The sequence below is a fragment of the Pinus tabuliformis genome, chromosome 9 (genome assembly GCF_031772625.1).
Source record: "Pinus tabuliformis cultivar Carrire ecotype Pingquan chromosome 9, CPIR1, whole genome shotgun sequence".
Taxonomy (NCBI): Eukaryota; Viridiplantae; Streptophyta; class Pinopsida; order Pinales; family Pinaceae; genus Pinus; species Pinus tabuliformis.
In genome coordinates, this window is record NC_142307.1 from 1,451,375,759 (window position 1) to 1,451,388,344 (window position 12,586).

A 12,586-nucleotide genomic window follows, 5' to 3' on the forward strand; every position below is an offset into this window, starting at 1 on the left:
TCAAGTTGGGCTTTTCCAGGGACTTTTGTCCAAAAATAACTGTCATTTTTTGTGTGTGTTCTAGAATATTGCTCAGTTTCCAGCGCTATTATTTTTTTCCGCAATATTTTTGTGAAGGTTGCAGTGTGTTTATTTCGGTGTTGTCGTAGCAATAATGTGCTAATTTAATTAAGATTTAGAAGAAATCAAACCAATCACTGCAATAAAATTTCATAGAAAAATTTTCTCAGTCGCAGAATAATTATCACACCAATGACTCCAACTAAACTACTAAGTCATGCACTCCACCAGGTCCACTCCCCCTACATGAATATTATCACAACCCAAGCATCCTCGAGTCAACTCCAAGACTCCATGCAAGCATCCAAGCTACCCGATGATGTCTAGGGCCTCCCCTATGATGCAAAACACTCCTCTAATGATGATGATGATGATGATAGTGGTTAACATCCACTGAGACCAAATTGGTCTATCAGACCTATAATTTTCTTAGTTTTTAATTGTCTGGCTCCTCTTCTTTCTTAACGAGATTGATGTTGTAGCTTTCTTTTTTTCTCTACAGTGTTCCAACTTCCTATATCTTGCATCTCCTTCATCTCTTCTGGTTCTTGGGACATTGGTGTCTTAGCTTCGCGATCTATTGTGTTCGTCCTCTTGAAGATAGACGGATAAGAAGTTTGGTCTAGGAGATCTGCTTTGCTGTTAAATGAAGAATAATTTTGTATGGTATTCGAATCCTCATAACTGTTGATGCTTGAGGGATTGTCGAGTTCACTTTTTTGTTGCTTGGCGGGGCTTTCTCCCTGCTTGTCTTGAGAGTTGTTTCTTTCTTGTGATTCAGAGTTTTCTCTAGAGTATTCTTCTTTGATGAAGTGTTCTTTTTGTGCTCCTTCCCACCATGTAGATCTGTGGTGGTTTTTTCTAGCAGAATTTTTCTGGGAGGCTTTTGGGCAATTTTTGGCTAGATGGCCAGTCTCAAAGCAGGGTCGACATTTGAAGAGGACACTTTCATAATCGAGTTTCTAGTTCCACACATATTCTTTACTTGTTAGGTTTATTTCAGCTGGGAATCCGGCACTGAAGTCCATTTCCACACAGATGTGTGCATAGGTGTTTCTGACATATTCCTCTGTTTCTGGGCACCTACAGTAAAATTTCCCAATTGCATTTCCAATGGCTTTTAGCAATGAGAGATCCCAGAGATGCAAGGGTAGGCTTGGCAATCTCACCCAAACTGGTGCTGAGGTTATGACTGCTGTTGAGGGATCGAATGATGGGTTCCATGGCTTCATGAATAGGCCTGAGTTTTCCCAAAACCAATGGTCGGAATCTAGAATACATTGTCAGCTTTCAGGATTTTCAAAATCTACTATAAAGAAACCCCTAGCACAGGGGTAGATATTAATTTCATCAGAAATGACAGGCTTCCATACCTCCGAGATCCAATTGTGGAGAACTGTCAACCGTGGCCAAAAACCATTGAACCGGCAGATTAGGGCACTTTTGGAAAACTTCAAAGCCTCATCAAGTGAGGCCTTGACCACCTGAACAGTGGGAGTTGGGGCTTCACTGACGATATGGGCAGGAGCTTGCCCTCCATAAGCAGACGGCACGGAGCCAGCAACCATTTTCGCGACGCTGGGAGCCATATTTTCCCTTAGAAAGCCGAGACCTAGTCGCAAAGAAATAAGGCAGAAGATAGCAAAGAAATAAGGCAGAAGATTAGATCTAGAACCCAGCAGCAGAGTCTCAGTAAGTCTTTTAATCTGCAAGAAACCCTAGTAGGAAAAATCCTGCTTTTAGTACCGAGAATCAAATTTAGCTCCAGATAAAATTAAATCACCGACTTTCGCTTCATGAACCACTCTATCCGGAGATGCCCACATAAAGGAGGACTTGCTCACAAATCTATTTTCGCAGATCTGAGATTGGTGATTGTTATGGAGAATGCCGAAAGAATAACGCTTATGAAGAGCACCACATAGAAGCAGATCTGCTCATGCAAAGACGGAAGAACCTAGCCGCAGACGGAAGAACTAAGAACCACAGCCGTAGAACTAAGGAAGCATTCTCCAATCAAACCACCATCTCCATGTGGCCTCATGTAAAATGTCACCTAGTGATCTAAAGATCTCCAATGCCCTAAGGAAAAATATCATGCAAACACCCAACTGACGTAAAGAAATCATTGAGTAAGCCATATCCATCACAAACCATCTCCCATCTGCAAATCCATCATGGACCATCCAACAGTTGATCATACACCATATACCTAACTCACACAAACACCTCCAAACATGGTATAAGCACTTTCAATGTAAGCCTAAAAGTTGATATTCACTCTCTACAAGTAAAGTGTTTTCACCAACGCCCTTTGCAAATCCATCAAACATACCATCTACAAATTTGTACCTGTTGTAAAAGCTAGCATTCCCTCTCTACAAGGAAAGTGTTTTGATCAACAACTATCAACTCCCTTTGCAAATCCATCAAACATACCACCTGTGAATTTGTACCTATTGCAATCCAAGAATAAACTATTGTTTCTTGAAAAGGAACTATCATGCATGCTATCACAACATCTCAAACCTCTAAAGAACTCTAACCAATCTAAAGGAACATCACCCTTAACCATAACTAAACTACCAATTTCCATCATCACAGACCAAAATCAACAAACACCACATCATGAGTTGTCCCAGACATCCTAAAAAATAATCACATCTTTGTACAAGACAAAGACAAGTGGATCATATCTGTCAAAATCTATAAGGTAGGAACCTACACAAGTCAACTCCTCATCCTAAAACACCAAGCACATGCTATAAGTAACAAGCCATGTGAAAATATTGTTGGAAGGGCTAATCAACTTAGTCAACCAGACCCACAAGTCAGAATAGCCAACTAGACTCTTTGTTAAATATGTAAGTTAGGTCAATTTACCAGTCAATTCGGTTTCCACGTCGAGTCAATCGACTGAGTAGTTAAGACAGTTAGTTAGTTGTAACTGCAAAGAGTCTACTATAAATATGAGATATGCTAACAATGAATATAATGATAGTTGCAAATTAATACAAGAAGTGTTTGGCTGGTCTACCACTACTCTTATTTCTCTATTTGCTCTATCTTACGTGTTGCATGTTTTCATTTGCTTAATATTTGCTTGGTGTATGTATTTGCTGGTAACTATGCATACTTTCACTAGATTACAACATTGGTTCCCTTGTCGGCAGTATCTAAACCTAAGTCGACTTAAAATGTACAGTTGGATGGTGTTATCATTGATGTCAACCCATGGAGTTGATTGGGTTCGACTATGACTAAAAACACTAGTCATTGATGTCAAATGGTTAATGAACACTTCTTAGTAATTACTAGATTACATCAAGTTGGCAGCTACACTGTTGGGTGGTTGAAAGCCCAAGTCCTAGGGTTTGGGCTCCCTGGACTATGGACGTACCCTGACTTTGTTGAGGGTTTTTGAAGGGTCAAATCTTTGAGTTTGACTTGGATATCCATGTCATTGGATTCTCCTCGTCGAGATTTTTCCGGTGGTATGTGGTACACCACATAAGTCCTCCTAGTTTGCGATAAAAATGAGTTTGAAGTTGAAGACCCAGTTTTGTGGGCTAAAACCCCTGGGGGTAGTAACATAACTTATTCACCTATGGTTGTCAATATATGACAGTAATGATCACCACAATCTCATTGTGTATAAGTTGAATAACTTCAAGAACCAAAGGCAATAAACCAATCATTGACTTCACAACCTTGGTAGGACCAAATGCACAGGCTACCCAAATATGGGTGGAGGAGACACATCAACATCAAACGGGGGTTTCACCAGCAACACACCATGCACCAGAAGTCCAGGTCGAAGCATATAATTTGGAGATGGATGATGTGGAGGTTTCCCTAAATGCCCTAGGGTTTTCCCACCTGGGCTCATCAGTTAATGAGGAGTTTCTTCATTTACAAGAGGACTAGGCTCACCCAATACTAAATATCCCTTTGCCATACTAGGAACTTGATCAACAGGGTCTGGCGACAAATGTACAGGGGGCATCTTTCGTGGCGGTTGGGGACACGAATGTTCTGAGGACTGACACATATGGATTTGTAAATCCTGAGAATAATGTATCGGGCTCATCAGGAGCTGACCACCAAGGCTCGAGACCAACTCCTGTTGCACGCACATCAGGATGTTTTGATGGCATCACTCGTCAGGAACTAGGGAATGAGGACAATAGAGCTTCGGATTCGAATGATAATCAGTCAGCAAAGGACGAATAACACCTGGTAGATCACGCACAGAGGTTTGGGGGGGAGAAAAAAACAAAGTGCACCAAGGTGCGTGAGCGGGGGCGTCTGTTGGTTTTCGATGAAGGAATCAACATGGCCCAAGCTGCATTTACTGAGAGTATTGTGCTAGTTGGAAGGGTTTGTGGCCGAAATTATACCCCTACGCGGTTAATGCATTGGACTGTGGAAATTTGGGGACATTTATTGGACCAATTGCCGGTGGTTATTACCATGACAAGAGGCTGGTTCGCACTCTTCTTCCCACAACCAAACTATGCAAATTGGGTTCTGTCAAAATATTGGCATATCAAGATGACATCGGTGCTACTCAAGAGGTGGACACCATTTTTCGACACTGAGAAGGAGAAATTGGGGCCGGAGCCGATATGGGTTAGACTCCCAGGGTTGTCGTTACAATTCTGGTCGAAGGAAATCTTCAAGTGCATAGGGGATGACCTTGGCATCTATCTTGACCATGATCGAACCTACATAGAATCAGGATGTTTGGCCATCACCAGGATTCTAGTACACCAGGATATGAGAGAGGGACTGGTGAAGAGTTATCGGCTCCAACTTGGGAAGATTATTAGAGGGCAGATCCTTGATTATGAGGGGATCCAATTTCGGTGCACGCGATGTCATGAGATGGGACACCTGTATAAAGATTGTCCACTAATTACCAAGGTGCATACTGAGCCCTCGAAAATATTTGTTACTACGGGTACCCAGACTATATCGGAGGTAGAATCAACCCCTGCACAAAACATCACTGAGGAACCCTAGAGGAGGAGGAGGGTGGATGTGGAGGCATCTCATCGCACGGGCACCCAGACTCTTGATGCTAGGGTCAGCAGCTCATGTTCAAGGGGTCTTGAATTACTATCGGGTACTCTTAATTCCTCTCCCCCCTCTTCTCATAATTTTATGAATTTTGGCATTGCATTGTTATCTTTAGTTGCTTCGGGAATGGGTTTAGATGCATGTAAATTGAGTTCAATTAATTTCCCTATTGCATCGGCTCCCCCCACTGATCTGGTTACTGTACCGACTATTACCATGGACTGTCTCTCTATTCCTACTAGGGAGGACTCTACTTCCAGTAGCTCGCATAGGTACAACCTTAGATCACAGACCCATCCCCGAACCCTCACCTTCGGATTGGGTGAGGACCCCCTCCCCACAAGAGCTCAAAAATTACCCAGGGGCAGACAATCCTATATGTCAAAAGCCATCCTGAGAGCGGGCATTGAGGTGGCGACTGGTATCCAGATTCCTATTGACCGGGTTCTTAGAGTAAAGGGAAACCCTGGTCAGGTGAAATTATGTGAAGAGAACAAGAATGAAAACAGGTCACCTTCAAGAAATGTGAAGGCAGCAGAAAAACAGGGGCAGATTATGGAAACTACTGTGAACTTGTTACCTCCAGCAAATGGATCAACTGTCTGCAGTTTATGGTTGGATCTATGGAAGGGCGTTTCTATACCAGGAGAAGGAGTTTCTTTTGAAGTGAAGTGTATTTTGGCAATAGCACGATGTGCAAGGGACAACTGTTGCATAACGACATCTTCAACCAGCAATATGATTATTGGGCTGCAAGAAGAAAAAGGAAGTGTTGATATGACAACAGTAAGGGTGGAAGAAAGATTTTTATTCTTAAAATTTGAAGAGGAAATTATGCAGCACCCAGACATGCCATTGCTTGACCACAATCAATCTCGGGAAGGGGGGACTATAACGTCCCCTATGAATTAATTGCCTATGGGAGGACGAAGTAGCCTATCCAACCCTATAGGCTATAGTGTTGATAAAGGGGGGAAAGTTGGAAACCCAATTATCCAATGTTTGGGGCAACATTGGGTAAATTTTGGGTCGGCTGGGGCAAAAAGCCCAAATTTGGGGTTGCACTTGCAACCCCTCACATTTGAGAAACCCCATGTGGGAGTCTATAAATAGAGAATAGTTGGAATCATTTTGGATTGAAATATCTCTGATTTTCTTGAGCCTGAGGCTCTGAGGGTTTTAGGACCCCTTCCCTTTGATTAGCTTCGGTCGAGGTGATCCCTCCCCATCTAATCCTTTGTCTCGTTACAGTGGAGCTGATCCCACCCTACCTAGACACTCTCTCTTTTCTTGTTTGGGCACAGCATACTTCGTTGGAGCAGTTCTGGTCTGACTATGGCACACAAGGAAGAATCTGTCTGAGACTATTCATTCGGTCTATTACCAGACAGCAAAGGTCATCCGTATTTGTGAAGGGCTACCATCAAGGTACTCACTACACAGACCGCGAAGTCTTCTCAGTAGTCTCCTAAGTCTTCAGTCACCCAGTCTTGGCTGAGGAAGGACAAACTGAGGCCAGCGGGGCTTCTATTCCAAGAGCAACATCCCTTTCCCTATTGGCTGTACAGCCACTGAGCTCTGGTCCAGCGAGGGAATCCTGTCAGAAGGTGACAGACTAATCTGAGGCCACTGCATGTTACAGCAGTTCAAACTTCAAACAGAATCTGATCTGAGGCATTTTGGCCTACCACAGTGAACCAGAGACTGCGGCTAGAAATAAACGAAGAGGCCCGAGACCTACTGAAGCGTGTATTCCACTTTAGAACCATTCCAAAGAAAAGAAAAGTTTATTAAGCCTGTCCTAGGCCAGCGAGTGCTCTTTAGGGCTGTGGGTGTCCTAAGAAAAAGCAGTTGATTCCTGGTGAAGCTACTTTCCAGATTTATGGTTGTTCTCAGGTAAATTTGGGCTCCTGTTGCAGTAGGCTTAGAAGCACAATAGATCAGTATAACATAATTGGATCGGTTAGTATATCAGATCAGGTGGATTATTGGATACATTCAGTGTTTTTGTTGGACAGATAACTCTAGCCTATTATGTGACTGAAGAAACTTACTGTTATTTATCTATTGCTGGCGGATTATTCAATAATCATATTGCTATATTGACCACTGTTAAATATATGAATGCACACTTTTGTCATATAACCATTTATGTTTTATTGGAAGCCCTGAATAAACATAAAACCCTAAGGGAAAAATTACCCTAGGACATTACACAGGCCAAAAGGCCTTATGGAGGCACGTAAGTGCTTGGAGGATGAGCAAGTGACAGGAGAGACAAAGGATGTCCTATTGTTGTTAGAAGAGGAGGAAGAGAGTCAAGAAACTGAGTGAGGAAAGTTATGTGCTAACCTCAATACCACTGCCAACATAGGCAGAGATCGCCACTAGCAGACATTTGACTCTGACCACAGGACCTAAAAGACAACCCATTACCTTCGCCTATAAAAGGGGCAAAGGGAATTGATCATTGTAGATGACTCATGATGATGAGATACATTATATATTTGATGTAATTTCATATTGTGCATTCAATTTTGAGCCTAGATTGTCACCAATGTTGCCAGGCATTTGGGTAATTCTATGCCAGTGAGAACCTAATTTAAAGCCCCCTGGGTGTGGCATGATAGTCTACACTGGTGGGATTACAAGGGATGAATCCATGAATGTAAAGAAACATCCAATGAGGTTCCTGACGAGGTTTTCCTTGGAAAATAAAAATGCACTTGTTAAGTTTTGCATATTTTTTCCCCAATTTTTCTAATGTCCCGAGTTCTGAGCCCCAGCAATTTTTCATTGATGTCAATTTTCGTAATATTGATCTATATTAATATCACCCAACAATATTGTTTAATGGTCTTGATCAACCAACTAGGCAAACCTGAGGAAAATGGAACTTGAAAGTATTAAGCAACAAATTTTCAAACTACAGAAAAAGGTAAATGATACTTTGACTAACCTCAAATGATTCTATATAGTTTATTTTAACATTCTAAACAACAAATTTCCAAACTACAGAAGCAGGTAGATGATGCTTGACTATCTCTAATTCTACATAGTTTATTTTAACATTCATAAGTCATAGAACCTGTGAACAAGATGAGAGAACAAGACTTACTTGTAAAGCTTCCAAAACATAAGCCTAAGTCCTTCTTGAAAACCAACAGACGTAATTAAGAGCAATGCATAGGGCCAAACAGAAGAACCAAGAGGAAGAAAGGCTCTCCAAATGCCTGCTAGTACTATGAGGCTTATAAGCCATAAAAGTGCACTGCATCCAGCAATATATTAGTTAGATACAGCTCCATAAACCATTATCTTCTCTATGTGAAATAATTTCAGTGGACAATCTCCTTTTTCCCTTATAGACAATAAAATGAAGATAAAAACAGTCTTAACAAAGAACAAAATTACATATCGGTTGCCCCAGCCACAAAGCTGATCCATAAATGAGCGCTATACTGATTCCTGAATAAGAAGTCTCTATTTTCAAACTACTTAGTCATTTTATTGGCCAAAGTGATTCAGAGATCTCAGATTGTTGCTAGAATTGTATAATAAAATTGCAACCAGACAGCATACAGGCTAAATAGAAGTATATGCATTGTAACTAGCAACATCTTTTCGCCAGCCAGAAGAAATCAGAGCTATGAAATTGCAGTGCCGTTCCTACAAAAAACTGGCATGTTGACCTACCTTGTAAGGGATGATATAATAATTAATACATTTGTTATGGTTAATATTTTCTCTCCTCCTTTGAAATGATAATCTGGAGCTCACTGACCTTCAACTAATAAAAAAAGGTGTCCCATAGCTCATGAATATTGAAATCGTGCAAATGCATGGAAACTTCAGACAAGTTGGTCAAACAACACAACACAAAGAAGAGAAGTGCTCAAAAACAATTGATATAGATAATATTAAAGATTGGAAAATTTGAAAGTATGAATCATGGAATTTCATGGTATCATCTTAAACTTTGTGAGTCCTTGAAAGGAAAAGAAGAGGAAATCGATACTCCGATCTCAATAAAAATAGGTAATTATAAACAGTCTGGCTTCTGTTTGAAAATTGTTGAGGTATTTAGACACAATCAAGGTATGCTTAGAACTTCCAACACATATGATTTGACAAACTAGTTAAAACTTAGGAAATATATTACTGCCCAATATCAGACTAATAGTGCTCTGAAGGGGATATGTAAGAAAAACACTCTAAAATTATGATGTAAGAAAACCCTCTAAAATACAATTTAAAAATAAATTATTTTATTCTTCGACATCCTCCTAAAGATGTCAACACTCCAATCATATCTGAAGGGCCAAGAAGATTGGGACTCCAAAACAAAAAAGGTCATTTCTTGTTGATGCTAAGACAAGCTAGATTTGAAAGATCTCAAGACTAGTTAAATTTCTCCAAGTCATAAGACTACTAAATGATGCTTACTTGAATAAGTTGGAATCTACGGAAAGTATATTTGCTCACAGTTTACATGCAGGGGCTTGGCAATTCAGTTTCTCTTTAGTTTCCATGAGCTTTTTCCATACATCCTAGAAAATTTTGGTGTAAAATTTGCTTAGATTTCCTCCAAAATACAGCAGCAAGAGGAAAATGAAAATGTCATTGAAATTATACCTAGCATATGTGATAGAAAGGAACACAGATTTCATAGTAATTGTGAGATATTCTTTCAAGCTGAATGTGTTTGTCCAGCTTTCATACCTTTAACAAGCCAATAAATGTAAACAAGAAGTATACAAAATTTTGAATGGAAACATAACTCAAGCATTCCTACTAACTCTTGTTACCATGTTTACTAGTTATTTAACATCACACTTGGAAGAGCACGTCTAATTTATATTAGATGATATTGGAAATAAAACTTGGTGGCCAAGACAGTTGATAATGACAAGCTGGATTCATTTGAGGATTCATATCTAGTTTATAGTGTAGATTCTGATCCTTTAGAAACATGTGTGTGTGTGTGTGCATGTTGGTTGCTAAAAAAATAGCTTATAAACAGCGTACCCATTATTGACAGTACAGATTGAGAGATTCACAAGACACTGTCAATTTTTATCAGTGCAGCCACTGTCATGTTCCTTTTTCTGGTTTCCCTTATGGCGTGGTCAGGATGGACTTCCATGCTTGGAGACAGCTAGGTCACAAGAGCAGGTTTACTCCATCAGTGGGCCCAGGGGCTTCTAGAGGGGCTTTATGGGGTTTTGAGGAGTTTCTTTGGGATCTGATGGCATTCGCTTGGCATATTCCATCATCTGCACGGGCTTGTCTTTTGTTCCGTTGCATTCTCACAACTTTCGGAAAACAGGGTTATTATGCGCCCTAACTCCATTAATTATGCTTAAGGTGGCATACCAGGAGGAATATGTGATGAAACACCTTAGTGTAATAGCTCGCTGGAACCAGAACGGAAAGATCTACAGAATGAGATGGTGGGAAGTGACTTTCAGTGGCCTGAGGAGGAATGGTGGTCGATTTACCATTTTCCCAAATTAAAAAGGTATTTTAATTAAAATAAAAGGAGGGAAAAGGTACTAGTGATTAAAATTATAATGAAATAAAGGCTTCTAGAGGGGTTCATCATATTTATAAAAAGAAAAGAGGGGACCATTGGAGGACATCTTGGATTGTTGATATTTTTTGTTGATGAGGATTAGAGAACCTAGTTCCCAGCTTCTATAGCCCTAGGAAGGAAACCCTCGGGTTTGCTATTGAGTGTTGTACGAAAACCCAACACTCTTGAGGAGATTTCACCCAGAAATCTCACAGTGCTTCAGCAGAGTTTTAGAGAGAATAGGGTTGCAATAGCAAGTTGGAGCAGTCTTCTCACTGGGCCGTCTACATCATTACCAAAGTCATACATCATTTTGGTCAGAGATCCTTTTCTGGGTTTTGCTCCATTTGCTTGGCAAGCCCAGGTTCCACTATTCCTTCATGTTGATGTACTCTTGCCAGGGGATTAATAAAATGGCTCAGTGATTTTATTGTCATCTATTTGTGTATCAAATTGTTGGTTGTGTGTCTATTTGTGATTATTTTGTTGTTCAAGTTCATTTCGAATATCTGCTATTAAATTTTCCATTAGGGATATTACGATGGTATCAAAATTGGTGTTCCTGCCAGCCTAAGGGTTTCAATTGCAGATTGTTCCGAGGTTTATCAAGCTCCAGGTTGATGGTAAATTTGCCGCACCTATAGAAAATGTCCTACAAAATTTCTAACAAATTGTTGGAGGCATAATAAGAATTCAACAAATTCACTCAATGTTACAAGTGAGAGGGAGTGTGATTTCTGTTTTCAAATTGGGCCATTATAATTATAAATAAAATCAGGCCAATGATTTCATAAGGGGCTAAAGAACAATATTTTTTTATCAAGCCAAGCAAATATAAAGTGATTATAAAAGGGGCGTATCAAATTTTGAATGGGGTCGTAAAACATTTGAAAGAGGGTCGTAAAGCCAAAGTATAGGGGCAAATCTCTCTTATGAAGACCGTGGAGATAATCTTGGAGAGTTGTCATAAAAGTCGTGTTTACTGTGTGGTCAAGATCAATTTGTGGCTTGAAATTCGAAGTCGGAGAATTGAGGGCGATTAGCTACACCACGAATTGAATCGAATTGAAAGTCAATTTCATAAGTCGTTGAAATTGGCAACTAGGGCCAAACTCCATGAGGGTCTACTTATTTATGACAGTTGATATTTTTCTTGGATTCCTCTCATCGAAAGGTGTAGGATTGATCTAAAGATCATCCTATTCCGACATGTATTCATGGAGATATGAATTTATTTGTGTTATTTGACAATTTGTCAAGGTCGGCCAGCAACCAAATTACGCCCATTCAACCTCAACGTTGCACCATGAATAGAGGTGGCCTTCAAGTCATTTGGTCACTGATCTCTTGTGATCCCTCTCTCCACTCGTTTGGGTTTTAGTGGAAAGAGTGGCCTAGAAGAGAAGGCTCTACGTTGCCCTAATGAAGATCAAATCACAGTCATGGAAGAGAAGGTTATACGTTGCCCCAAAGGAGATGCCCTAGCCCTTAACACAGTTATGGAAGAAGCCCTTAACGCAGTCATGGAAGAGAAGGTTATACGTTGCCCCAAAGGAGATGCCCTAGCCCTTAACGCAGTTATGGAAGAAGCCCTTAACGCAGTCATGGAAGAAGACCTTAACGCTGTCATGAAGGAGAGGCTTTAAAGCAGTGAAGGAGGCTTCCATAATGCAGCAAGGAGAGGCCTAAGCGCAGGTCTAATGCCGCTGTTCTAGAGTGCCCTAGATGCAGTCATGGGAAGATAAAATCACAGTCATACACTGTCCAAAATGAGCCTATTCTTCACACCAAGGAGAAGCTTCAATACGCTGCCTTAGGAAGCCTCTATATGTTGTCCAATGAAGCTCTAAAAGAGCCCTAGCCGCAGTC

The 12,586-nt window shown here is 40.6% G+C and overlaps 1 protein-coding gene across 1 annotated transcript in view; it reads right to left on the reverse strand.

Annotated features, from left to right (window-relative positions):
- The window catches only part of LOC149154054 (gamma-secretase subunit APH1-like protein), a 140,282-nt gene that overhangs the window by 102,618 nt on the left and 25,078 nt on the right, over positions 1–12,586 (reverse strand). Inside the window, exon 2 of the mRNA XM_089440562.1 lies at positions 8,261–8,413. Within this exon, the coding sequence (XP_089296688.1) occupies positions 8,261–8,413 (153 nt within the window). The remainder of the gene's footprint in view (positions 1–8,260; positions 8,414–12,586) is intronic.